At 49.8% G+C, this 27,985-nt stretch overlaps 1 protein-coding gene and 1 long non-coding RNA gene across 55 annotated transcripts in view; one reads left to right on the top strand and one right to left on the bottom strand.

Moving 5' to 3' along the window:
• The window catches only part of Col13a1 (collagen type XIII alpha 1 chain), a 140,074-nt gene that overhangs the window by 59,512 nt on the left and 52,577 nt on the right, over positions 1 to 27,985 (bottom strand). For 20 of the 51 annotated variants that reach the window (XM_087598199.1, XM_087598195.1, XM_087598184.1 and 17 more), the window contains exons 3-6: positions 13,555 to 13,581; positions 10,601 to 10,636; positions 7,023 to 7,049; positions 5,048 to 5,098 (exon numbers count right to left, since the gene is read on the bottom strand). In XM_087598199.1, coding sequence (XP_087454325.1) covers positions 5,048 to 5,098; positions 7,023 to 7,049; positions 10,601 to 10,615 — 93 coding nt within the window. In that variant the 5' untranslated portion in view covers positions 10,616 to 10,636; positions 13,555 to 13,581. Of the gene's footprint in view, positions 1 to 5,047; positions 5,099 to 7,022; positions 7,050 to 10,600; positions 10,637 to 13,554; positions 13,582 to 21,622; positions 21,631 to 27,985 lie in introns of all 51 variants that reach the window. The other 31 variants (XM_087598188.1, XM_087598198.1, XM_087598194.1 and 28 more) reach the window with 5 other exon arrangements.
• LOC147998635 (uncharacterized) lies at positions 443 to 27,901 on the top strand. Of its 4 annotated transcripts, none has more exons than XR_015645209.1 (6): positions 443 to 638; positions 8,433 to 8,566; positions 11,307 to 11,372; positions 26,145 to 26,317; positions 26,863 to 26,949; positions 27,500 to 27,901. It is a non-coding gene; the product is annotated as an uncharacterized LOC147998635 (long non-coding RNA). The 4 variants fall into 4 exon arrangements; XR_015645210.1 differs by having other exon boundaries at positions 477 to 638; positions 8,433 to 8,558; positions 27,500 to 27,899; XR_015645206.1 differs by lacking the exon at positions 26,145 to 26,317 and having other exon boundaries at positions 516 to 638; positions 8,433 to 8,558; positions 27,500 to 27,899.

Here is a 27,985-nt window from a genome sequence, read left to right on the forward strand (position 1 = left end):
CTTTTCATGTGGGTGCAGGAGACCTGAACTCAGGCACTCACTGTTTGCTTTTTCTCACCAAGCCATTTCCCCAGGGTGTCCTGGGATCTGTGGGTGTCTTAAGTAAGGTCCAGAACAAGGTCCCTGTGCAGGGGACAATTTCTCTTGACTCACATGCTGTGACCCTGAAATATTTCCAGGCTCTATGCATCCCTTCTGGGTCTGTGCACGGAAGTATCCAGAGGCCTCGGCACAGAAACCGTGACACCCTTCTGGAGACATAGACCTTTTGCCATGTCAGGGTAGAGTGCTGGTCCACAGGGAAACTCGCTAAAGTCAGCTGCAGGCACAGGATGGACTTGTGGCGAGTGTCCAAAGGCAAGAGAACGGAGACACCACTCATATGTCAGAGGGCTCTGGCCTCTCTCCTCTCAAGGATAAGTGGTGCTAAGAATAGGCCTAAGAAGAAACCCGGAAACCATTGCAATGTAATCTCCGAAACCTCCCAATGTAAACTTTCTGTAACTGCTCTGGACACGGAGAGGCCCGAGGAAGAGGTCAAGAGAGAGGGATTCCAAGAAGCATCTTCATAACCATCTCAGCTGATATTTACGTGGCTAAGATAATCACATGGTCCACTAATTACAGTGCCTGCTCCGGTAAGCAGGGTGCATGCTTCCAAGCCAGGGCCAGGTCCGGGACTAACCAGGGCTTTTTCAAGACTGGGGGGGATCGGGGAGGGATGCTGTCATTGACCACAAGGAAATGGGATTCTGCTTCCTGGAGAGGTTGGGGAGAAGGCAGTTGGGGAGTCTTGCAACTAGATTGTAATTTACATCTCAATTTATGCTGAGTTTATGGTCTCTCCCAGTGCTCACTGGTCAAGCTGATTCCAGGTTAGGGAGCTGGCTGTTTGAGGCAGCATATTATTATGGTGTATATTCAATACACTATGCTAGTGTTAGGTATTATTTATGTAACAGCACATTATGTAAAGAGTGTAAACAGGCAAATATATTTGAGGCAGGATCTATGTTGTTCAGGCCGGCCTGGAGTTCCTGAGCTCAAATGATCCTCCTGCCTCAGCCTCCTGAGTAGTTAGGATGACTGTCTGGCTTTTCCTAGTCTCTGTTAGGTTATCTTTTCTGATCCGGTCTGGCTAATGCTATCTGCTAAGAACAGCTCCTTGCAGAGGCTGTCCAACTTTCTAACTCATCTTTTGTCTTTGAAGCTGAGTGTATTTTCACTCAGCTAGGATGGTCATGTTTATATAGACAAACATTCCCCATGGCCTTTGGGTTTTTTGCCATGTTCAAAGGGGCCTGCTCCCTGGGAGTCATAAAACCGTTGCTCATATTCTGCTTCTATTGCTTGTGGCTCTGTGTCTGACGTCTTAGTCTTCTGTTGCTATTCTTTGTTTTGTTTTGGTTTTTGGAGACAGGGTCTTGTGTGGCTCAAGTTGCCTGGAACCAACCATATAGGTGGGGCTGTCCTTGAACTCCTGACCCTCCTGCGTCCATCTCCCAAATGCACACCACCACTCCCAGATTACACCTAGTATCTTATTCACTGACAATCTGTCTTGATAGAATGGTTGGATAGATTCACGATCAAGAAAGAATTGAGGGCTGGGGAGGTGGCTCAGCCAGTAAAACTGTCACTGTGTGCAACTGATGGCCAAAATTTGATCCCTGGAACCCTGGTAAAGGTAGAAGGGGGGAGTGGATTCCATGAAGTTGTCCTCTGATCTCCATGTGATATGCATCATGGCAGGTATGCGAGTGCAAACTCGAGAGCTCACACAATCTACTTTCTCTTTCTACTATTTTCTCTTTGTTTTTGTCTTTCCAGACAGGGTTTCTTCATATAGCCTTGGCTATCATAAAACTGGCTATGGAGACCAGGCTGGCCTCAAACCCAAAGATCTGACTGCTTCTGCCTCTTGAGTGCTGGGATTGAAGGCACGCACCACCGCCACCGCCACCGCCACCGCCACCTGGCTTTCTTTCTACTATTATCAAATGAAGCTTTTCTCTCAAACCGTCTTCCCACCAACGTTTGGCTTTATTGCTGGCCCTTCTCTTCTGATCTAGCTGCTTGTCTCAGTTGCCCTGTCTTTTTCTTCCCTAACATAGTCATGAACTTATGTCCTTCCTGAGTGAAACTGAGCAATCCACGAGCACCCATCAGGATGAGACACACATTGCATTTATGGATAAAGGATCTATATATGAAAGGGGAAAACAAACTTCCTCCGCTCATTTCTGAAATTCATCTTGCTCCATATCTAAGGCACCTCCCTCTCCCCGCCAGCAGCGTCTGCTGAGCAGGGCACTGCTATGCACTGTGTGACCCAGAAGTGTGGAGTGTCCAAGACTCCTTCTCTTTTCTAAAACTCATTTTAGAACTCACCTGTGGCCACCCCCAAAGGGCATGCAGGCACAAGAACACACACACACACACACACACACACACACACACACACACACACCCATGCACACTTGCATACTTGCACAGGTACACACGTGTACACGCACAAACACATGTTTGCGTGCATGTGCAGACACGAACACAATAATATATATTTCTTGGCCCTGGGCATTTAAACAGCACTCACCAGCCACTTCCCCTCAATGCGCTCCCACTGAACACAGGGAGCAGCCTCTCTCTAAGCTGCATACAAGTAGCTCCTCATCCACCCAACACAACCCCAGGGCCAGAATGCCTTGGGATACAGTTCTGAATATTGTGTCGAGTCCTTCACGCAAAGCCCTTGCTTTCCGGTCCGATCTTCTCCAGGTGCTTCCCCTGATTAAGGCACCCCTCCTGACCCTCCTTTCTTGGGTGAACTCTGACCTTGAAAGTAGGCCAGTTATCCCTTCCTCCTGCAGCCTCTCTGTCCGGACATGGTCTGAGCCCAGTGGTTCCCTTCCTCCATGTCCTCACTACTCCTCAGCACGACGCCCACTATCTGTACTGTCATGGCCAATGGGATTGCCAGCATGGGCCTGGAGAGCAAGCAGTCAGGCTACTTTCATCTCTCTTGTGCCTGGTAGGCTCTAGGTTTCTGACATACTCAGCAGGCATAGCTACCCATTGTAGGTAAGGGTCAGGTCCCTCCTGACCAGCAGCTACAGGGGAGGGCCCCCTGACATGCAGGTCTCTTAGCTTAGCCATGACCTGCCTAGTGACCCTTGGGGTCTAGCTCTCCACTCTGTTTTATGGGGCTCTCATGAGGACTCCTAGACACTGGGTCCCAAGCCCTTGTGCCACTGGAATGGGAGTCATCCTTCTCCAAGGACCTGCCTGGTCCTTGTTGCTTGGACTATTGATCGGGCTCCAGAAGAGTGGGCAGGTGGCTCTTACCTTCTGGTGAGCCATATTTATTCTCAGCCAGGCCGCACATTCCCATGTGTCCAGCTGCCACAGAGGGCTTGCCTACTTGACCTCAGCTCTTAATGTCAAGCAGACCTTTTGTCTGTCTATCTCCCATTTCCACCAGGCTGGGGCAGCAGGGACAACTGAGGGGTTCCTTGGTGTCACTCGGCTAGGGTGGTTTGACCATCCGGTTGATGATCGGTGGCCAATATCAATGGACTCTGGGCACAGGACACCAAGTGTCATGAGTCATTGGAGATACCAAACAAGGACTATCATCTTTCCCTGAAGAGATAATATATATATATATACATGTATATATGTATATATATTGTATCTATATGTATTTATATATTATACACACACACACACACACACACACACACACACACACATATATATATATATATATATATATATATATATCCTTTATATACAATGATACTTCAGTTGGAAGGGGCTATTAGGGAAAAAATTGCACTTATCACTTAGGAGCCTGGTAATCAAAACGGGCACGAGTTCTTAGGTTCCTCTTGTGATGTGCTGGGAAGCTGGGGGGGTGGGGGGGAGGGGTGTGGGTGGGGAGGCCACTCCCCAGCCTGTGTGGGAGGCCTAGCATATAATTAGTGCTTGTCTCTGTGACTCCCTGGTTCTCTACTCCAACCATTCTCAACCTGTGGATTGTGAACCCCTGGGGTCACATATAGGTATCTTGCGTGTCATGTATGTACATTACAATTCATAACAGCATCAAGATTACAGTTATGAAGTAGCAACAAAAACAATTTTATGGTTGGGGGATAAGCGCACCATGAGGAACTGTATTAAAGGGTTGCAACATTAGGAGGGTTGAGAACCACTGGTGGAGATGATACCTTACTGCACTTTCCCAGCATCCCACTCTCTCACTGTGCTCCCTGCTCCCCTCTCATCACAAGGCAGGTTCCTCAGAGTCCTCATCAGGGAAAGGGAGGTTCACGGCCACACAGGACCCTCTCCAAATCCCTTCTCTGTGGAGAGAGGCCATGTGAGCTAGGCTCTGCTGAATTCCAGCTCCCTCCCTCGCTGACACTGGTTTCATTGAAGTTGTGTGAGCAGGTAGGTACCTTGGGACCCCCACTTCTCCTCCTACACAGAGCTGTACTATCTTGCTGGATCCATCACCCACAGCCCAGGCAGTCCCTAAGGAAGCATGTCAGAGGGAAGTCAGGGGGTGCTAGGGAAGTCAGAGGGCCTGGTACTGACAGTGAGCTCGGGGGCTTGGAGGGCAGGTTAGGGCTTCACCAGAACCAAGAATGGGTGCTGGAGTCAATGAACCTGGACTTTGTCATCTGCTCCTGGTTTCAGGAGGTCAAGATTAGTTCCAAAGAAGGCTGGGGCACTTACTCAAGGCAGGCGGCACTTTTCCCTCATGTAAACAACACCAACCACCTTCCTGCCTCCCAGCTGCTGGAGTTTTGTGGCTAAAGGCTAGGCTCTGGAGCCCTCCGGGGAGGCAGTAATTTAGGTATATTTAGTCAGCCCACTTTCTTTAACATCAACAGCAATGCTGAGAACCGACAGGAATAACCACAGGACATGGGATGGCCACACCCAGAGGCCCTTGCCAAGGCTCACCCTTATGCCCCCAAAGCTCTTTTCATTAACTCTCCCAACCTCTATCCCCTACCCCATAATGGCAGCAACTTACAGGGGGGCCTCGTGGCCCGATGATGGATATCCCCGCATCTCCAGGGGCACCCTGTGGGGAGACAAAGGGTGTGTGGAAGGGTAGGGGAGGGTTGGTGGAGGAAAGGATGCAAAAGGGGGTGGGGCAGCTGGCAGTCAGGAAGGGGGATGCCAACATCCATAGACCAGAGTGGACTGTCACAGGGGAGCTGAGAAGGCTAGCGGGAGCAGCAGACATGAAGAGATGTAGATGGGGTATGTGCTGGGGAAGCAGGAGAGCAGCGGCTATGACTCTGAGGGCAGGAGGGAAAGGCAGGCTTTGGCAGGGACATTCCACCTGATTCACCTGACAGTAAGCTTTACGAAATGAATGGTCAGGACATACAATATCCCGGCTCTACGGGCCCAGCATCCTTGAGGCCAAAAACTCTTGGGTGTCCCAGGGAATGCCCCAGAAGGATGAAGGCTGAGCCCATGCTGAGCCCACATAGCTTGTCCTGGAGCTAGTTGGCTGAAGCCCTGGGGGCTATGACAGGTGGCCGAGCCAGCTAGATAAATGAAGGGCGTGGCTGGGTAGGAATCTGTAGTAGAGGCAGGCAGAAGGGGAATGAAAAAGCCAAGGGCCCCGAGTTAAAGTCATGGCAGTTTTCTGAGCTCATACAACCTGCCTGAGGGTTGGAGCTTGGACTGTTTTGCAGTCCTTGGGGGCAAGGAATTGAAAGGTATTTTGCAAAATGTCCTACCTCATATACAGGTAGCAGTGACCTGGAACTGGTAACTGTAGCACTGTGAGGTAGGCAGGACTTAAGGCAAAATGGATACTTTGAAGGGAAACCCTGCTCCTTAGCGGCTGCGTGAGTTGGGACAAGCTTACTAATTTCTCAGTTCATTTCCTAAACTATGGCTGGGAAAACCTCCTTATCAGATGGGAATTTCATGGGATAAGACTAGAAGGTGCTTAAAATCACAGTGTGGTCTGGGGAAGGAGATAAGTCTCACCCTATAGAATGGGACCAATATCCACTGGGAAGACTGCCCTGTCATATGATCAGTAGCTTCAGCCTGGGTGACCAAGGGCATGCGACTTTCCTTCTCTGGGCCTAATGCACAGAGGAATAGTAAAGCTTCCAGGAAGGGCTGTCAGCCTTACCTGAGCCAATAGAAAAGAGAGCTCACAGCCTGCCCACCTCTGGGAAGCGGCCACAATGGTTAGCATTTGTTACTTTAGAGATGGGATACTCTGATGCAGTATCGGTGCAGTAACTGGGGGTGCATGCCTGCGTGCCTGCATGTGTGTGTGCTGGGCCAGTGTGTGTGTGTGTGTGTGTGTGTGTGTGTGTGTGTGTGTTTTGGGGGGGGAGTCTCCTGCCTGCAATTCTAGCTCTCAGCAGGTAGAGGTGGGAATATCATTGTAAATCTAATCTCAGCGTGGGCTATACAATGACTTGTAGACTAGCCTAGGCTATAAACCAAAACCCTTTCTCACAGAAAAAAAAAAAAGGGCAAAAGAAAAAAATCCACAATATGCCCAGTGTCTATAAGGAGGGAAGAAACGCTGAGGACCAGGAACTTGCTCACGTTACTGCTGGGGACTCCGGACAAACCCTGTACTTTCTCCTCTGATTGGACAAGTTCTGCTCTAAAATCTCTGAAGACCTCACCAGGTTGCTCTTTCAGGATGTCTCCCACTGCCAACCTGGCTTCTGGCTTCCCAGGCAGGGTGGAGAGTCCCCTCTCTGGGGTCCCGCTAGATAATCCCAGCTACATAGCAGTGATAAGCCAGTCTCTTTTTCATGGGGGTGGGTGACAGGAATCAGAGTGATGGGGCCTTTTGCACGTGGTTAAGGTAAGACAGGACAGACTTACTGAGCTGGGACAGTTTGGGCCTTGCCTAGGAATCCCCTGGCTCCACACCAGGGCTCATAGAATGTTAGCTCATAAGTCTCCCAGTGAGAGAGAAGGCTGAGTTAAAGGTGGAGGGGGCAGCAAAGACTCACCTTCTCGCCTGGTTGACCTTTGACACCCTGGGCGGGCGACCCCACGAAACACACAGGGCATAGGAAAAAGAAAGATGGGGAGAGAAAAAAGAGGATGAGAGACAGACACGGACACAAGGCTCCATGTTAATGGCACAGCAACTGAACAAAAGGAACCACTTTGAAGTAAGAAACACGGCACAAGACACAGATGCAGACACACGATAGCCGTCTCAGCCAGCAAGCATGACCAGCTGTTCTACATCACTAGGAGAGAAACAAGGGACCCTGTCCAAGTGGAGCTTGTGCAAGGCTGGGGAGGGGGAGAGAGAGAGAGAGAGAGAGAGCAAGAGAGAGAGAGAGAGAGAGACAGAGAGACAGAGAGAGACAGAGAGAGGGAGAGAGGGAGACAGAGAGACAGAGACAGAGAGACAGGGAGAGAGAGACAGAGAGAGAGAGAGAGACAGAGAAAGAGACAGAGAAAGAGAGAGAGAGAGAGAGAGAGAGAGACAGAGAGAGACAGAGAGACAGAGACAGAGAGAATGAATATGAATCCCTAACCTAGTCAGAAAATCTCCCTGAGTAGCCAAATCTAAACGGGGCATGGGTTGGCTGGGAAGAAGTTAAAGGTCTATGGTCCTGAACCCCAGGAACTTTGAAGTACAGAGCCTTGTGAAATGAGTAAGACTGGAACCATTAGGGACATCCATTCCTGATAGAGAGAAAGCTTGAGGTATGCAAAGGAGCAGGCAGACAAGGGAGGGGACATGGGATGACACAAGACAACCAGAAGGGGGTTACTGGGCATGGGCGGCTCAGGCATGTAATCCCAGCTGCTTGGGAGACTAAAGCAGGAAGAATACAAGTTCAAGGCCAGTCTGAGCTAGAGGCCGAGTTCAAGGGCAGCTAGGGATAACTCAGTGAGATCCTGTCTCAAAGACAAAGTCTAAAGAGGGCTGAGGATGGAAGTCGGGGGTAAGATACTTGCCTCCTATGCTCAAACCCTTAACATCGAGTCACCAGTACTACAAAAAAAGGGCAGAGGTGGTAGGAGGTGGGAGACACAAACTCAGCACGGATGCTGGATGAGTCAGAGTGGGAAGAAAGCAGGATACCCAGCCAGCAGTTCCTTTATCACTGGTGGCCAGTGGAAGGCAGCCTCACTCTCTCCAGCTCCCGACAGGCCAGTGGCGCCACCTCTGGTGACGTATGGGAATGACCCAGGAATTTCACACCTGGTCTTTGGATACCACAATCCTTATCAAGTGGCTATGCCAGGCCCCCTAGTGAGCAGCCAAATGGGCCATCCCACATTTAAAATAGCACCAGCAGTGAGTTCCAAAGTGGCTGGAAAGGAGCTGTGCACAGGAGGTGGGAGGCTTCCGGTGCTGCCCGCCCCCACCACCACCTCTCTCTATTGCCACCACACAGGAAGCTCTGTTGGGGAGTGCAGGAAGGAGGAGCCGGAAGTACATTTTGCACTCAGCAGAACCTCCTGCAGGCCAGCTGCTGCACCCAGCAGGAAAACATTCCTTACGCTTACCTAACAGGAGCAAGGTCGGTAGGTGAGTTGGCTTGGGTACAAAATCAACTCCGCCCACTTCCCCTGGGTAGATTTTTGCCCATTCAATGGGACCATTAAGGTGATAGCAGAGACTTAGGTGCACACAAAATGATCCCTCCAGGAAGGATGGCAGGATAACCTCTGGGAGGGACCCAGTGACAACATATACAGACCCAGTGTCTGATGGGTAGATTGATGGGACAGATACAGAAGGCAAGGTGCCCATTGTATGCAATCAGTGTGAAGACTCCGTGGAGGGGATCAGGACTCCCACCCTGTCAGGTCTGACAACACCAAAGACTGGCACACAACTGTCTGTACACACTGATTGGTTTCCCACTCTCCCTGGGTACCGAGCCTTGCTGAGGTGTGTGCAGGGAGGGGCAGGTGAGGGAGCATTGGGCAAAAGCTTTGAGGTTGCTGAGGTCCCTGTGAGATACCACTTAGAGAAAGCCTAAGGCAAGAATCTGGTAAATGTTGGGCAAAATGACAACAACTAATGTGAATCTCCCACCACACACACACAGTCCAACACCACAGAGGTGGCCTCACAGTTCACAGGTTGCATGAAGCTCTTGGACCATGTTCTAGAATGTTCTGGGCCTCTGAGGGAGCATCCACTTAAGGTCAGCTCCTCCTTTCGGCTCTGATGCTGTGGGTGGATTGTTGGGGTCAAGGACACGAGGTTGTAGCCTGTGCTCAAGTGTCTACTCACTCACTTCCTAGTGCACAGCCCTTGAGAAAGACATTTACCTTCCAAGCCTTGGCTTTCTCGCCTGGAATGCTGGGAGGTGGGATGGAGATTGTACCTCTGCCCATGCAGTTCACTGGAGTGAAGGCTCTTTGGTTCACTGCCAGCAGGGTGCTGGTACTAGAAAGTGTTGGGTACCCAAACTCCATGCTTGTTCCAGCCATGCAAATTCATACACAAATGTCACAGTCGTGCTCAAGGCCAATGCCAGCACAGCAGTGAGGGCCACAGGCAAGGCAAACCAAGATGGCAGTGGCGGAAGCATGCTGGAAGAGGGAAGTTAGGGGTAAGGGGAGGAGGGCGGCCCTATGTCCATGTCCATCCTAATTAAGGAGGCTCTTTACTAACTTGGCTTCTGTCTGTCTAGACCAGTGGTTCTCAACCTTCCTAAGGCTTTGAACTTTTAACACAGTTCATGTTGTGGTGATCCCAACCAAATAATCACTTTCATTGCTACTTCCTAACTCTAATTTTGCTACTGGTATGTAAATATTTGATATGCAGGGTCTTAGGTGACCCCAGTGAAATGGGTCATTCAACCCTTAAGGGGTCGCAACCCACAGGTTGAAAACCACTGGTCCAGACCCTGGAGACCTTCAACCTGAGGCTGACGGGACAACCCGGGTGCCAGGGACTCAAAGCCTGGGGCTAGCCTTCTCATGTCTTCCAACTAACTACTTCAACTCTCTTCACAAAAAGAAACAGTAACTGCATTCGCCCTATGAGGACCTGGAGGAACTTCCAGGAGCCAAGCCTCGCCTTCACGACTTCTGAGTGTAGTGTCCGTCCATAGAAGACAGCCACAGAAGACAGTGGGTGCTCTGCAGACGGTTGCAAGAGTTATTTTTAATTTAATTTTTTTATTTTATTAGGCACAGTAAGAAAATTTTAAAAAGGATAACTTGTAATAAAACAGAACGAGTTTGGAGTTGGGGATTTAGCTCAGCGGTAGAGCGCTTGCCTTGCGAGCGCAAGGCCCTGGGTTCGGTCCCCAGCTCCAGAAAAAAAAGAAAAAAAAAAAAAAACAGAACGAGTTTAACAGTGTTTCCTAAGATGGGGTTGGTCTCTTTTGAAATATCTGACCACTGTAACTGAAGCTGTGTGTGCAGATGAACTGCAAGATGCTGTTCTGTTCACTCTGGAGACTGGAATAAAATGTCTTCCCTTCCCCTTCCTTGGCTCTCCTGAGGTAGCTCTGTGAAGCACTTCACCGTGCATGGAGGGCAAGCCAGCTTGGAGAAGCAAGTGATGGCGCCCCAAGCAGGGACACGTGCGCTAACTCACCACGCGTCCAGGCATCCCGATGGCACCCTTGTCCCCCTGAGGAAGGAGGTGGAAACAGTCAGTATGGCTGCCACCTGTCAAAATGTTCCAGGAGCTTGTGCACACCTAACTTGAGGACATGGCCAGCCAGCTTTGTTGGAGCAGCTAGAGTGGTGCCACATTTAGAATGGCACCAAGTGTCACGTTGTCATCGATGGACCTCCTGGGAGACTTCACTAACTAGGGCCAGGACCTCAATGCTTAGATGGAATCAGACTTTCATCTCTCATCTCTGGTTTCCTGCACTCAAGCATGGGGCTGTGGAGTAAGCATTACAGTAGGTGAAGGTTGCCATTCTGGACCTCAATCTCCTAAGTTGTCTCTGAGGCCATTTCTCCCTTAGGCTTGTGTTGTTGCAGCCCATCAGTGATAGCCAGAATGGGCCTAGGAGTCATTACCCTTCCTTTAAGGCACAGAGCAAGACAGAAGGGTGAATGACTGCCCAAGGTCTATCTGCCAGAGTCAGGGAAGCAATGCCCGTGCTCCCCGGCTCCTCCCTCTCCTGCTCTGGTGTCCCACCCTGCCCCCTCTCTTCCCAGGCTGCTCAAGCATGTGGACTTAGATGCTTTGTTTTGTAGCCAGGGTTACATCCTCTAGCTCTGGAAATCTGCTTACGAAGTTTCACTCATTCCCCCATTCAGTAGAAAATATTTTTTTGTAATCATAGGCATGCAGACATCATAAAAAGCTGGGGGCGGAGCCTCAATGGATGGGGAGCAACAGGGTGTAGAAGGTAAGATGATGCCTCGTCTGCCAAGCAGGAGAAGACTGTACTGAAATCCCCCTGGGATGTGTACAGGGGTCGGGGGGGAGTCCTGGGGTGACTCTGGATCTGCTGATCCCGAAGAGGCAAAAAGCATCCAGGAACAAATGGCATCCCAAGACATATGTGGGACGCATGAAGAATGCTGTCAGTTCCTGTTAGGCTTACACTGTCAAGATGCGGGGCATCTTCGAGCAGAGCACTGTGCCTTTGCTAAGTTAAGAATGGCGCAGTGCTGGTTGTAAGCACCGACGATTTCCCTATCCTCTCTGAGCACCAGACTATTAGAAGATGCAGGAAGAGAGCTTTGGGGCTGCCGACTTCCCTATGGGATGGTACTGTCTCATGGCAAGAACGTGGCATTTGGTAAATGTTAAGCAAAATGGCATTGACTAGAGCTGGAACCCACAACACTGTGGTCTACGTGCATACACTTCTTGTCCTTTAACAAAGGGCCAACACTCGTGCACCTGCTGGTGGCTCACCTCACAACCCTTCACATGGCAGCTCGGACCCTCAGCCAGTGGATCAGCCCCTCCCATCAAGGGTGTGGCAGACCCATGCCTGTTGTCAGCTCGGGCTCCAGCGACCTCACAGTCCTCACTCTGAGTTTCTGAATGATATTCCAGGGTGTGTGTGTGTGTGTGTGTGTGTGTGTGTGTGTGTTGGATTATTTTTCCTTTCCTTTGGAAAGTAATGTTCTTTGCAGCCCTGGCCATAAAATGCTCAGGTTAGGGACAAGCATGGGAAGGCCAGCAGCTGGAAACTCAGTAGCGTCCCCCGCTCTGTGAATTGCACCTAAATGCCTTTTAAAGGTGGATGCTATAAGAAAGAAAAAATAAAACCTGCCCACATTCCTCTCAGTCATCTGACTGTTGCCCTGCTTATGTTTCGCGGACCGAGTCACTGTCCTCCTGAGCACTGGGGAAATCTCTGCTTTCGGCGCTGAGCCTTCTTCCATGTGTATTTTACTAAAAAAAAAGTCACTGGCCATTCGTTCTAGAAACTGTTGGATTGGTCAAAAGGTTACAGTATAATTCATACCCAGACGGTTCTAGAATCCAGTGGAAGTGGCCTTTAGCCAAGGGAAGACAGGTATCAACAGGTGTCCCCATGAAAGCCTTCCCTCAACCCCTGTATCCTTTCCATACTCTACCTAGATGTCTCCTCTGTGCCCTACCTCAAAACCCTATCTGTGACCTTCCTTAACCCCCTGCTTGGCTACAGCATCTTTCCTGAGCCACACCCTGCTCCAAAGCCCACAGGGTTTATAATCAATCCTCACCTCATTGATTGAAGCTGGATCCCGCAGAACAATGTCTTAGAAGGCTTTAAAGATGGCACTCAAATGCCAGGTATGGGCCACAAGAAACTGCTGTGCTCAGTGGTGTGCAGTCTAACGATCCACTACTGGACTCAGATCGGTTGGACGATGCATTTTATCCTTCGGAGGCTGAGCCCTTTTTTCCCCCCTTCACTAAACGAAGCTGAGAATTCTCTCTCATCTGAGCTATTTCTATTTTCCTCTGAGTTATCGAGCAATCAAGGCTGGGGATACCCAGAATGCCTGGCACCTGTGAAAGCTTCAAGTGGCTAGTCATCAGGTAACAAGATGGCTAGTCACACGATCTCTACCCACTTTTGCCCACAGTCCCTACGGTTCCTCAGCACAGCCTTCTTATGGTAACTGAGGAGAAACAAAGTTTTTTGAGTCCACCATTCCCTAGAAGGCATAGGAAGACTAGAACAATGCAATCTGCTATTAAGAAGGCTGGGAATGACCCAAGGACTGGCCAGTTGCTCCAGTCCCCCATTCCAGAACTATCTATCTGGACAAGAGCTCCTATGTTTAGAGGGTCTGCTGCTGGGTCTGCATGCATAAGAACAATACCAAGGAAGAATACCAAGAGCTAGAGCTACAGACCCCAGATACCCTCCAGTGTTCTGATGTGGAGGGTGGGAGTGGCTTCACCCTCAACCATGGATTAGAGACTCCAGAGAATTGTGTGAACTAGCCACCCAACTTAGATCTGAGAAAGTAGGTAATGGGAACTGGGGTATGGTCGACAGGAGAGCACTTGAAATGCCCATGGGTCCTGAGCTCAACACCCACACGAAAAGGAGGCAGAGAGACAAGAAATGAGTTACTTACTGGGAGTCCAGGTCTTCCAGTGGGGCCCTGAAACAAAGAGATGGGAGTGAAGTTAACAGAGGTCAGAGTTATAAAAAGTTAATGGCATAACATTCCCCTGTTAGCTGTGACCTCAGGGAAGTCCCCGGCACTGTGGGAGCTTGTTATTTTAATAACTAAGCAGGGATGGGGGCTTCCTCTCTGTCAGCCATCTAGCTGTAAAACCAGGGAAGCAGGACCTCCTATATGCCAGGCTCTGGAATAGGAAAAGGAGACAGAAAGATGATATGTCCCCTCCCATGACTCAAGGGTCATTAGGGCTTGGGCTCTCATTAGCTCAGCTCCCTCCTCCACCCCACTCCATTTCTGAGCCCTTCAGAACATCTCTTCGGCTGACTGTACCGGACTGAGAGAGGGCAGGGATGAGAGACAGCCAGCCCCTGTGTAACCTGTTCCATCCTAGAAGAGAAGCCAGGGACAGGGCAGAGCCCGCCATTGACTAGGATGCTCTGGATGCACAGACCCTGTCTATACTGATGGCATGGGAACAGCGAAGGGGAAAACCCACAGAGGATTGGGAGGGAGACAGTGGGACTTACTTTGGTGCAGGAAATAGAAGAATCACCCAGTCTGTGATAGGTCAGCACCGGGGTGAGGGGTGGGGGATGGGGGCAGGGGGTGGGGGTGGGAGTGGAGGGTGCGCCAGCCTGGAGTCATCCTGGCACTTGGGAGGCTGAGGCATGAGGTTAATGAAGTCTAGGCTAACATGGGCTGCAGAGTGAGACTATCTCAAAATAAGTAAATGCATCAATAAATAGAAATTACCCAGTGACTATCCTATCAATTACGTTTTCCATCATAGCAATACATCCTGGAAATCCCTGAGGAACCTGCAAAATCCTGAGAGAGTGGTGTCTTTCTTGAGCTGGACCCTGGCCTCAGACAGGTCTGACCCAAGAGGGATGCTGAGCTTCTGCTCTGACAGCTGCCAAGAGGGGAGAGACTCTTGGGATCCTCTTAGGAGCGGAAACTGCAGGGATCAGTAGGACTAATATTGTAAAAATGGCCATTCGACTAAAAGCAATCTATAGATTTAATGCAATCCATAGCAGAGTACCAATATAATACAGACATTGAAAAAAACATCCACTTCACACGAAACATATATACATGTGGGTGCAAGCATGTGCTCACACACGTGGGTGCACACACACATACCACCACCACCATCACCACCAATTACTACCACCAAAAACCCCGGTCAGCTAAAACAATTCCAAATGATAAAAGAATTGCTGGCGGTATCATCATCCTAGACTTCAAGCTATGTCACAGAGCTATATAAATAAAACCAGCATGGTACTGGCATAAAAACAGGAATTGAGTTGACCAATGGAACTGAACTGAATATCCAGACACAATTTCACATACCCGTGGACACCTGATTTTTCACCAAAAACTCAAAAATAGACATTGAAGAAGATGCTATCCTCAACAAGTAAGTGGTGCTGGCCAACCTGGATGTGTGTGGGTAGAAGAATACAACAGTTCCACGACTATCGCCCTGCACAAAACTCAACTCCAAATGCATCTAGGACCTTAATATATGACCAGACACCCCGAGTCTGCGAGAGGAGGAAGACCAGCAGTTAATGAACAGGACCTTATAAGGCCGATACATTTTTATATGGCAAAGGGCACTGTCATTTGAGCAAAGCGGCAGCTTAAAACAGGAAAAAGGCCATTATCAACTGTACATCTAACTGAGGGCTAGTATCTAAAATATATAAATAACTAAAACCAAACAAACAAAACAATCCAAACATCAGGAAGCAAATAAGCCAATTTAAAAAAATGATCTAAAAGATGAAACACAGATGTCTAAGAAAATTTAAATGTCCAATACCCCTAGTCATCAGGGAAACGTAAGTTAAAATTACTTTGAGATTTCTACCCCAGTCAAAACGGCTAAGATCCATAAAAAGAATGACAGCTCATGTGGGGTGAGGCAAAGGGAACATTCACCCATCGTGAGTAGGACTACAAACCTGTCCAGTCACCACGGAAATCAGCATGGCAGTTCCTGGGGAAGCTGGGAACTGATCTACTCTAAGATCTAGCTGGACCACTCCTGGGCATCCACCCGAAGGGCTCTGCACCCTACTACAGAGACGCTTGCTCATACAGATTCACTGGTGCTCTACTCACAATAGCCAGAGACTGGGTCAGCCTAGAGCTAATGGATGCTAATGAAGCTATGGTGCATTCACACACGCACACACACACACACACACACACACACACACACAAGGTATATTTATACAATGGACTATTTCTCAGCTGTTAAGAAAAATAAAATTATCAACTTCACAGATAAATGGATAAAGCAGTCATCCTGAGTGAGGTAACCCAGACGCCCAGAGACAAATGTTGTATGTTAGGTACCTTGTAAGGAACCAGCAGGGAGGAGAGGATTTCTCAAGAGAGGGGAAATAGAATATAGTGACACAGGGGTGGGGGGGGCTAGAATAGGAGGATTAAATGGGGGAGGGAATGGGGGATCCTAAAGGCCATTTGAAAAATGACATGGAAGCCTGCTAGTATGTGACAGGTTATTTCTCTGCTGGTGAATGAGCCAATTCAAACCAGATTGGATTATATTATAGGCAGGTTTATTGGGGACTTGCTCTCAGTGAGTTCACTGGTCCCAAGGACTGAGGCTGGGGAGTCACCTTGCTGAGAGAGGGGAGGAGGAAGAGAAAGAGACAAGGGGTGCACACACAGAGAGAGTGAGCAAAATGTCTGGATTATATAAGGAAGAGCCACTGGGGGAGGGACAGCCCAGCCCCTGGGTTGGAAGGTTCAGGTTGGGGGCAGGGTGTGCCAGGTAGGGACTGAGGGATGCTGGGAGGATCTGGAGGCCAGGCCTGCTTTGAGATGTAAAAATATGCACGTAGGTCCCTTGTCCGAAACCAAACACAGTATGCAGAAGCATCTTAAAATATAAACATCTAGGAAAGGAATCTAATGGAGTCACCCAAGAGGGGAGAGAATGCTTCCACTAGACATCTTATGCCACCAAATAAAACCTCCAGCACCAGGAATAAGTTATACATTATTGAGTTGTGGCCCGAGGAACACCCAAACATCTCAGGCTATCGCCAAGACTACCAGTTGCTCTCCACAGCAACAGCAAGGACCTGTTGATGGAGGCAACACTCATGACATTAGAAACAGAGAAGTCAAGCTGGTCCCTAACTAGAATCCTCACCCTACTGACAAGTGTTCATGGTACAGGAAGGCACCCTGCACATTGCTAGAGGAGAAAGGTAAACAGCAACCCGGCTGTAAACCCTGAGGCCCACAACAACAACCTGCCCGCAAGATATACTTGGGCAATAACGGCATAAATGCTGTAGGTGTAACCAACCACGTTTTTACTGGATTTAAGATCCACTCCACCAGATGGGACACCTCACCCTGCTCAGGTGACCCAGAACCTGAGCATAGATCATAGGCCTAAGACCAAAACCTACTATTATTCTGACAAAGGGATATAGCAACAAAACAACATATGCTATAGCCACAGATCAGCTCAACCCATGTTAGAAGAGCTTCCGCTTGTAGTAGTGGGTAGCTAACACAGAGACCCACAACTGGACAATATGCGTAGATTGAGAGACTCTGGAACATCCTTCAAACACTTCCCCTCAAGGCTTGGGAATCTATACAGAAAGACTCTTAAGAGCCAAGGTTGACTCCAAGGAAGCAATGTCTCCTAGACAAAACAGGACCAATGTATATGAACTTACAGAGACTGCGGCAACATTCACAAAATCTGTGTAGGCTCAAGCCAATGAGACGGGGTCTTAGAACTGGGAGGGGAAGTAGACACAGTGTCCCACACCCTAACCCAGGAGCTGTCTGCAACTGACACCCAATTGCAGCGGCTTGGCTTAGTGCTGCTTGTCCTCTAATGCTAATTTGGGTCCTCCAGAAACTGCACACAGGTCAGACAGCGAGGGACCCCGCCCCCAGCTAATTGTGGTTGGTAAATAAAGATGCCAACAGCTTATAGCTCCACATAGGTGGAGTTTAGATTTCTCAGGTTTGGAGAGCCAGGAGGATGAGGAGCTGGGAAGAGGAAGAAGCCCCATGAAGAACATGCAGGAGGGAGGAGGAGATCAACCATGGGCTAAGGGCCAAGAGAATGCTGCCCAGTTGGAGTTACGAGCAGCCCAGACGGAACCTAGTCAATAGTGATAACTGGGGGTTACCGATGGGAAAGCAGAGTCTAACAGCATGGAGGGTAGGCAGCTGCCCGGCTACTGGGCTGCTTAAGGCTTATTAACATAGAAAGGCCGTGTGTCTTTCATCTGGGAGCATAAATGGTGTAAGGCAGGGAAGCCCTGAAACGTTTGCTACACCCAGTGGCACAGGGGAAAGCAGTGTTTCTCCAATGGAGCATCGTTGGTTGTATTAAGCACACTTCCGCACAGGTCTCATGCCCAGGAGTAGTTGGCCCACACGAAACAAACTCAGTGGCGTTTCTTGTGGATCTTTTGTTTCGTTTTGCTTTTTTTTTTGTGGCTTTTTTTTTTTTTTTTTTTTTGTCTCGTGGGTCTTCTGCTTGTTTGTTTTGATTTTCATTTTTGTGGGGCTTTTGTGTGTGTTGTTTCTCGATTGTTTTTATTTTTGTTTCTTGTTTGTTTTTGAAAGCAAGCGAGAGAGAAAGAACATAAAGTTAGATGGTGGTGGTAGTGGGGTGGATCTGGGAGGAATTATGGGAAACACGATCAAGATATAGTCTAAGAAAACAATTTTTTTTTTAAATTACAAAAAAGAAGCCGAGCCTGAGCTGTGGCACTTGGGGAGGCGTTTCAGTAGCAGAGAGAGAATCTTCTGGATTAGGACCAAGCACTGTGCAGCCAGCCTATCTGTGCACAATCTTGACTCTGCACCTACTATGTGAGTAGTGAGGGTGACCGTAAGTGGCTTGGTGCCCTTGTGCCTCTGTTTCCTCATCTTGAAAATGGGAGAACAGTAACTGAGTAACGCCTGTCTTTTATGATGAAATAAACTAGCGTATCACAAGCACCCAGCTCAGGGACCCCTGTACAGCAAGTGCCAAGCACATGCCAGCATGAGCCGTTATTAGGAGGGTACATTTGCCCCTGGGGTGGGAGGTACAGAGCCAGGAAGAGCCAGGCTTCACTGAGTGGCCAATGCTTGCCTACCTAACTGTAGGCCGAGTTTTGCAAAGGCAGCTTTCTTTACTGCTCTGACCAATAGGGCGCTTGAATCTTTTTCTACCTCTTTTGTTCCACTCCTCACTCCTATGTCTTTCCCTGGCTTGTGGAGTTTGCTTTCGGTTGCTGTAGTAAATACCACGACCAAGTGAGGAGGGTTTATTTGGCTTATACATTGAGATCTCAGTCCGCCATGAAGTCAGGGCAGGAACTCGGGGCAGGAGCTGAGGCAGAGGCCACAGGAGGGCACTGCCGACTGGCCTGCTTCCTATGGCTTACTCGCTTTGTTTTCTTGTATAGCCCAGGACCACCTATCCACGCTTTGCTCACAGTGGGCGGGTTCTCTCCCATGCCAATCACTAACCAAGGCGATAACTTGCCTACAGGTCAAGCTGATGAAGCTATTTTTTTATTTCAACAGGGAAGTTTCTTCCCATAGGACCTAGCTTGTGCCAAATTGACAAAAACTTAACTAGGACATAGTTTTAAATTCCTTTCCTCCAAAATGAGGTAGGGTAGACATAAATGAATAAATTAATCAATGGGAATTACAGAGTTAAAAAAAAACAAACCAGAGGGTGCTGTGTGGTCCTATAATTCAAGTGCTGGGAGTGGGTGGGAGCTGGGGGCTTCTGTCCTGGACACTAGGGTGGGGACAGTGAGAAAGGACAATTTGCTCCTCTTTGCTAATTGCTGCTACAATATCAATGTATCCTCCACGGTGAGTGCCAACCTTGTGCCCACAGGAACCTGGATCTCTTCACTGGAGTACAGAGCCAGCCCCTGAGAGACTGCCCACAGGGTGGCAGATGGCCATCTGTCCAACCCTCACCTCTGGCCACCAACATCCTTACTTTGCAGAAAGCAAAGAGAACAAGGGCTAAGGACGCTTCAAGCCTGGGAGTTCAAGGGAGGACACAGCTTAGGCAGGTAGAGAGTGTAAGAGCAGGGACTTGTACCCCACTTCTCTTGCCAGTCCCCAGAATCCAGGAGTGACAACACCCACTCTGACTGGGAACAATCTGCCAGACAAACTGGTCCAACTCTCAGGATGCTGCTCTGGCTGGAGTCATTAGAGAGGGAGAAGCCTCAGGTGCTGAAATGCCTTCATGAGACCCAGCTATAAGGCATCTTCTCAATTAGTGATCAAAGTGGGAGGGTCCAGGACATTGTGGGTGGAGCCATCCCTGGGCTGGTGGTCCTGGGTTCTATAAGAAAGCAAGCTGAGCAAGCCACGGGGAGCAAACCAGTGAGCAGCACTGCTCCACGGTCTCTGCATCAGCTCCTGCCTCCAGGTTCCTGCTCTGTTTGTGTCCCTGTCCTGGCTTCCTCCATTGATGGGCTGTGATCTGTAAGCCCTTTCCTCCCTTGCTGCTTTCTGGCCGCAGCAATAAAATCCTGACAAAGATAGATGCTGAAGTTCTGTTGAGGGACACAGGGTTAATGCCACCTATGGAGGGTCCTCAGGATGGGGCAGGTATGAACTGTTGCCTTCAAAAACGGGGGAGGATACATGGCCCCATTCCAGCAGGTGGCCTTTCATAGTTCCTTAAAGAAAAAAAAGACCAAGTCTTAGGTAGCTCAGGCTGGCCTTGAACTCCCTATGTTGAATTTTGGATCTTCCTGTCTCCACCTCCCAAGTGTGGGGATTTACTCAGGGATTGAACCCAGAGCTCCACGCATGCTAGGCAAGCATGCTACCAACTCAGCCACGTCCCCAGGCAACGCCACTTATCTTGAAAGATGGGTGACAGAAATGGCCATTTGATGTCCCCAAACCAACCCTAATAAGGATCTTCCTCCCTGGCCGCCCTGCTATCCAAGCCCTACCAGAGGAGGTGGTAGCAGGATTCTTGGGGTAGGGGTGGTGGCAGGGGCTGGGACTTCAGCGTAACCACAGAGTATTAAGCGACTGTCTCTTTGAAGAGTCAGGTGCACTGCTTTGACAAGCAGGGGACTCTCTTCCTCTGGCCTCCACTGGGTCCTCACAGGCCCAAAGCCACCTCCCAGCCACTCAGGAGGGAGGGTCAAAAGGGGGAGGTGGGTAGATTTCAGTAACCTTGAGAAAGATCTGATGTGAAGAGGCTGGCTCTTTCAGAGCCAGTCCCCGGGTGTCCCCCTACCCCACCCCACCCCGTTACCCTTGGGTCTTTTGTAGAACTATCCAATGCTGTTCCTCAAAGAGCATGTGATTCTGGGTTTGGGTCCTTTATCTTAGGGAGGTGTTTCCTTGGGTTCTTCTCCAGGATTGGACGAGCTCCAGCTCCCTGCCCACCCCGGGACTAAGACCCAGAAACAAGGGACATGTCGCCTCTAATGCCTTTGCCACCAGTAGCCTCAGCTGCCCCCTCGGGGCCTGGTTAGAATGGAGCTGCCCACGCAGGGGTGTGGATGGCACTGCTGGGTCTCCCCAGCTTGGAGCTGTGCCCTGCCCTGCTTTCTGTATGGGACAAAGACACTGGGGGAGGAAGGTAGAACCTAGCAGGGTAATCTTTCCTCTCTGATCTCTGCCATGTCTTTGTTGTTGTGATGGTGGTGATGGTGATGGTGCTGGGGTGTGTGTGTGTGTGTGTGTGTGTGTGTGTGTGTGTGTGTGTGTGTGTATGTATGTATGTGTGTTTGGCGGGGGTGGGGGGAGACAAAATAGCTAGGCCAATACGGGGTAAGCCAGGCTTCTAGAATGAAATGACAGACAGGCAGACATCCCTCGGGGATCGTTGATTGGGCACAGAGGTACTCTCCTGGAGGACGTCAGCTCTCCACCCAGGGCCCTGTTACCAGAGACGACACAGGCCTTTGAGGCACAGCACACACGGGGAGCAGCTGAGGTCTGTACTTACAGGCGGTCCTGAAAGAGAGAAAAAAGGGCTGGTCAGTGTCACTGCTGCCAGAGGGAGGGAGTGGGGAGGTCACCTTAGAAACAACATCCAAGAAATTTTTTTTATTTTGGCAAAGAGGTTTCCATCTGGTCTTCAAAGTTTGTCTTTTCCTGGCTCGCTCTTGCCGGCGTAATTCATTTCCTCTTTATTTTTCTCTCCATATTTTTATTATTGGATGAGAAACGCAGGGGTCTGGACCCCAGGCCCCGCCCTGAGAGGGGTCTACTGGTCTCCACCCCGTACCTTCCTGCCTGTCAAATTGCATTCTTGGGGACCTGCCAGCATTTCAGAGAGGCCAGAGGAGGTGCTGGAGAGACAGACTGACAGACAGTGTTGCCCGCTCACTGCTCCTGCAGGCTTTCCTAGGACACGCAGTGGAAAACTGGCAAAAGGAGCAAACAGGGTGGGGGGCAGGGTGTGCACACTCCGTCCCTCCCAGCCTGATGTCTATCAGCCTGGCCTGGTTTCTGTTAGACATTGAGTCAGATGTCTTCTTACCCTCCTGGGTCGGCCGCCCACTGGTGCTTTCCTGACCCCCACTTCTCAGTCTTGCCCAGTCCCTCTCTCTCCACCAGATTCCCCTCCCTTCCCTGTCCACTTTCCCTCCTCCTGCACTGGACTTCAACAGCCCTGTCTGATTACTAACAAGTTCAGGCATTGTGAGGGTGGGAGCCAAGAGGGCAAGAAAGGAAGGCAGCTGAAAGGACATTTCAGTAGAAGGGAGCTATGGAACCCCATGGCCCCTAGGGGAGGGGTCCCACCTGTGTGTTCCCTCAGCCCCTGCTGATCTGACCATATCAGCTTAGAAGCTACTTCTGTTGTCTTTCATGCTCTGTCAGCATGATTGTCTGATGTCCCCCACCCCCACCCCCTGGCTCCTTACGACCCCAAAGTCCATGTTCTTTTCTCTCCTCTGCCAGTATCATTTTGTGTTCTGGTCCCCATCCAGGAAGAAACAGATTGTCTCATGCTGGCCTCTGGCTGGGTAGTCCTGTGCTAGACCAGGCTAGGGGCAGCATGGGTCAGGGAGGGAGAGCATCTGGGACCTATCAGGCTGAGGGACAGGAGAATGCCATCCAGAACCTGCCACTATCTCAAATAACATAGGCTGCCTGTGTGTGTAGTCTGCATCTCCTGGTTGGTTCAACAATGACAAAATTGACTCTGGGAATTTTCGGATGTTTTGGCCATAGGAAGGGCAGATAGGCCCAGCCTAGATCTGACAGGACCCTGACTCCCAGTTCGAAAGTTTGGGGGATGATCCTCGTGATACAGAGTGAAGCTCTGGTGGGGGACCTGCCTGGTATTAGTAAACCAGGAATGTGTCTGACCCATGTCTACAATGTGCCCCTCACTCAGAATGTGCTCCCAGGGAACTCTGCTTTACCAAGCTCTCACTACCCCCAACATGTCACTCACAGGGACCTGAGTGAGGGGGACGCCCCTCTGGTACGATGATGGGAGGGCGTGGGGAGTGGTTAGTACTGACAGAATCTAGAATCACCTAGGAGACCAACCTCTCTGGGCTTGTCTAGGAGGAAGTTTCAGGATTCATCCTCTGCTTCCTTGACCTAAGCACAGACACTGTGTTACCACTGACAGGAAGCTCTTGCTATTATGCCCCCTCCGCCCCCCATGAATGATGACCGCAAACTGCGAATCAAAATCAAGTTTCCTTCCTGAGGTTGCTAGCTCAGGGATCTTGTCACAGCACCAAGCAAAGCCCACGAGACCGTGGGAGGATGGGGTGGCTCAGTGAGTGGCTAGTGGGTAAATTCCGATAACCTGAGTTTGATTTCCAGGATGCATACAGTGACTGGAGAGAATTGGTGTGAAATAGATTCAGAAAGTTGACAGATGAGGCTTTGTCCTCGACAAACACTTTTCTATCAGTGGGGGAGACTGCCATCATTCTGATGGATCCTTCTGGAAGGTCAAGAGAGAATCCAACATGGTTGCCCTCCTACCTCCTACCACTGCACAGACCTGCAGTGGGGGACCCCTGGATTTCACAGCAGAGCCCCTGCCCAGTGCTGTGTTCAGCAAACAGTGGATGGGCAGCTGACCCTTTTGCAAAGTGTGCTAGGGCTATCATGTCACATGTCTGTGCTCAGTCAGTCACGTGACTCACGAGTGTGGTCACGTGACCCGTGACTGGCTCATCTCTCTGTCAGGACACTCAGAGGACAGCCACTTCAAAGCATCATCAACTCCACTTTAGACAGACTAGGGACAGAGGGGCCTAGGAGGTTGGGCAAGGACGCGAACAGCCTTTGGACTCCTCATCTGGGACCCTCCTAACAGATACACCGACGCTCATGACATGGGGACTCTGAGTGACTGTCCACATCACCCCATCTGAAGAAGGAAGAAGGCAGCCATGTCTGCTTCAGGCCATGGGGACAGTAGATTGATGGGAGAGCGATGTAGATTGTTCCAGGTCACCCAGGAAGGATGGAGTAGGCTGTAACAGGATGTCCAGGGATGGTCCACAATAGACGTCCAGAGTAGAAACCTGTCTAAGACTGTGCTCCTCATACCTGTCACCTGTCACCTTGGCCTCTGAACAAGGCAGTCTTACCTCTTCTAAACAGACAAGCAGAACCAGACCCTGTGAAGAAACCTGGGGCAGCCAGAATTCTGAGTGGCCTTTCTTCAATAGCTTCTTACCAGGTTATGGCTATATGAAGATGAAGAACACACAGGCAGGCCCTTTGAGGAAGGAAAAACTGCAATAAACAGAAACAGCAACAAGACCCAAACCTATGTGTTATCTAGAAGCCTGATGCCGATCTCTGGTGACTTAGAGAGGAATAGCTCATTTCCTCCTGCTGAGAAGTTAGAGCCTCCTCTGTGACAGAGCTGGGGAAGATCCAAAGAGCCTTAGTGGATCATGAGGACCCTGGGAAAACGCCTATCGTTCATTCATTTACTCGATCAACATCTGCCAAGTGCTCAACGTCTTTCATTCATTCACCAAATCCCTAATTATCAACATTACACCACGTACACAAAGCACAATGCTAATTAGGTTTCTGGGATATCACATCAGCTCTTGGGACTAGCCTGGGGTGGGAGTGGCAGACTCAGCCCTATTCATTGAGGTGGAGTCTGAGCTTTCAAACCTTTTGTTTACTCTCCTGACAATGTATCACAATGTTGCTGTCTTCAGAGGGGAGCGCCTGGCAATCAAGTTACAAACAAATGAAGCTGAAATAAAGAGGTCGTGAGGTTTGAAGAAAAGTTGGCTGCACTCATAACTATCCACTGTAGGCAATGGTGACTTGTCACCTTAGACACTTTAGACAGCACCTGGGCTCTTTTTGTTTCTATCCTTGTTTTAAGACAGGATCTTTCCATGTAGTCCTGGCTGGCCTGGAGCTCTCTCTGTAGAGCAGGCTAGCCTCTAACTTGGAGATCTACCTGTCTCTGTCTCCAGAGTGCTGGGTATAAAGCCATACCCTGGCCTGGCTTGCAAGTCTTAGCCAGCCTTCCCTTTTAAGCTTTAAACTCTACACTGCTTAGCCTGGCTTTGAACCTGGCTTCTATGAATCTTGTGTTTTCCATGCTGGAATCAGGAGGTCGTTAAGGGTGGAAGGTTCTGCTCTCTCCAGATCTGGTCCTGGTCCTAGGCAGAGCTAGTACAGAGTCCCAGTGTGCTCTGAGTTCAAGGTCACTCAAGCCATTTTCTGAGCCTGTTTGATTCATTTTCTGAATCCGGTTTCCTTCTCCCACTGCCTGCCCATCTCTACCAGAACAGACACTGGGTACCCGAGACTCTCCAAAGACTTTGAGTTCTTTATAATACATCCTACTTTGTCTGCAGAGCTGAACCATCTCAACTGGGGGTGTCTTTACTTTCCAGGGACAGTTGGCCATGTCTAGAGATGGCATGGGGACCTCGAAAGGAAGGACTGAGGCCAATTTCTGGTTAAAGCATCTGGATCAGTTGTCCCAGGAACACACTGGGCAAACCAGGCTTTGTATCTGACATAGTAAACCTATGGATGAAGAAACCTCTGGCCATAGCCAGATGTTCACAGATGGTAAAAGAGCCTGAATCCCAGTTTGGAAGAGCTCAGAACAGGTCGAGCTCTAGGCGAGTGGCAGAAGGCTGTAGAAAATCCAACAACTGTTCAAAATCAGCACGTCACATCTCCTGTGAGCCTGCACGCACAGTTCTCCTGAGCTTGGTTGGCGCTTTGTAACCACATGCGTTGACAGCTGAAAACTGGGCTCAAAACGAGTTTACACTATAGAAACCAGTAAACACAACAAAGTGTCTTTCTATCCTACAAACCAGTTGTGAAACTTCTTAGGGCACTGCAGCTCACATCTGTTGTGCTCTCTTCAGTCACAAACATTTCCAGGCATTTCAAAGGGAACACCAGGGGCCGGGGGGGGGGGGGATAAGGGCAGCAGGAGCAGTGTCTGTCTGTCTGTCTGTCTGTCTCTCCTGGCCTCCCTCTCCCTTCTATTGCAGAACAGGAATGAAGTCCCCTGAGCAAAATGGTCAGCCACCATCTTCCTCAGATTGGCTATGGCTAAAGCTCCTCACAGCCCGTGCCCTGACTGCCAATGTCCCCTCCTAGGAAGGGATGAGGATGTCAGTCACTGCTTGTCACCTCAGCTGCTAGATGCTCCAGTTAGTCATTGGTATGCAGTTCTGCCCTAATTGCCCACAGCCTTGGGTGCTGATATACAGGCTGGAGAAAGTTAAGGGAAGGGACCTCCCATCTATGTGGCCAGGAGAAAGCTGCCATTCATGCTGGGTAAAAGACTTTTCCATGTGGCCGTTTTGGCCATCATTTCAAGTTCCTGCCAGTAACCCCTTACCATGCTCTGTATGTAAGACCAATAAACACCCTAGGATCAGAAAGCTCGTTCATGGAATCATACTTGTCTCTGGGACCTTATGGGGACATATTGCTTATGTCTCCCCAGGGGAGGATTTCTTGAAACACACATTCTTGTACTCACAGTAGGCATTTCTAATCAGCTGTGCTGGGATGAATAAGAATGGCCCCCACAGGTTCATCTATTTGAATGCTTGGTCACCAGTGGCACTATTGAGAAGGATTAGGAGGTGTGGCCTTTGGGGGTGGGTGTGGCCTTGTTGGAGGAGATGTATCACTTGGGGTTGGGCTTTGAGATTTCAAGGGCTTAAGCCAGGCCCCAATACTCTCTCTCCCTGCTGCCAGAGATGGAAATGAACTCTCAGCTACCTTGTCTGCCTGCGTGCCGCCATGCTCCCTGCCATGAAGATAACGGACTAAACCTCTGAAACTGTGAGCCAGCCCCTATTAAGTGCATTTCCTTCATAAGAGTTGCTGTGGGGGCTGGGGATTTAGCTCAGTGGTAGAGCGCTTGCCTAGGAAGCACAAGGCCCTGGGTTCGGTCCCCAGCTCCAAAAAAAAGAACCAAAAAAAAAAAAAAGAGTTGCTGTGGTCACGGTGTTTCTTCACAGCAATAGAACACAGACTAAGACATCGGTCGTTGTGACTTTCTGCTGATGAGCCTAAATGAGGCTCTTTCTACTGCCAGTCATCAGGGACTGGCATGGGAGACAAGAACTAGCACTTGAGTCACCTGGGGGTTAGAGAGAGGGATGGCGGCTCTTTCTTGACTTCCCAAGGAGGCCTGGCTCTAGCTTTGTTAGACAGCAGAAAGGCTCCCCAGCATGCCTTGCACCAGATGCAGGGTAATTTTGTATTAGCTTTTTCTCCTTTCCCTGCCCACCTGTGCAGATCGGCAGAGAGATGGCTGGGGATAAATCTCAGTTGGTGCACAGCTTGCCCTGCATGCAGAAGGCCCTAGGTTTTATCCTTTACATTGCAGGAACTGATCACCGTGCTCCCAGACCTGTGCTCTCAGAACCAGGCGTGTCAAAAACCTCAAGGTCCTTTTCAGCTACACAGGAAGTTGGAAACCAACTTGGAATGGATGAGATCCCATCTGTGTCGGTTTGCATATGCTTGGCCTAGGGAGTGGCACTATTAGAAGGTGTGGCCTTGTTGGAGGACCTGTGTCACTGTGGGGGTGGGGCTTGGAAACCCTCCTCCTAGCTGCCTGAGGATGCTCAGTCTGTTCCTGGCTTCCTTTGGGTAAAGATGTAGAACTCTCAGTTCCTCCTGCACCAGGCCTGCCTGGATGCTGCCATGCTCCTGCCTTGATGATAATGGACCGAACCTCTGAACCTGTAAGCCAGCCCCAATTAAATGTTGTCCTTTATAAAACTTGCATTGGCCATAGTGTCTGTTCACAGCAATAAAACTCTAACTAAGACACCATCTTTAAAAGAAAAAAACCAACCAACCAACCAAC

This window comes from Rattus norvegicus, chromosome 20 (assembly GCF_021556685.1).
Source record: "Rattus norvegicus strain SHRSP/BbbUtx chromosome 20, alternate assembly SHRSP_T2T, whole genome shotgun sequence".
Classification (NCBI taxonomy): Eukaryota; Metazoa; Chordata; class Mammalia; order Rodentia; family Muridae; genus Rattus; species Rattus norvegicus.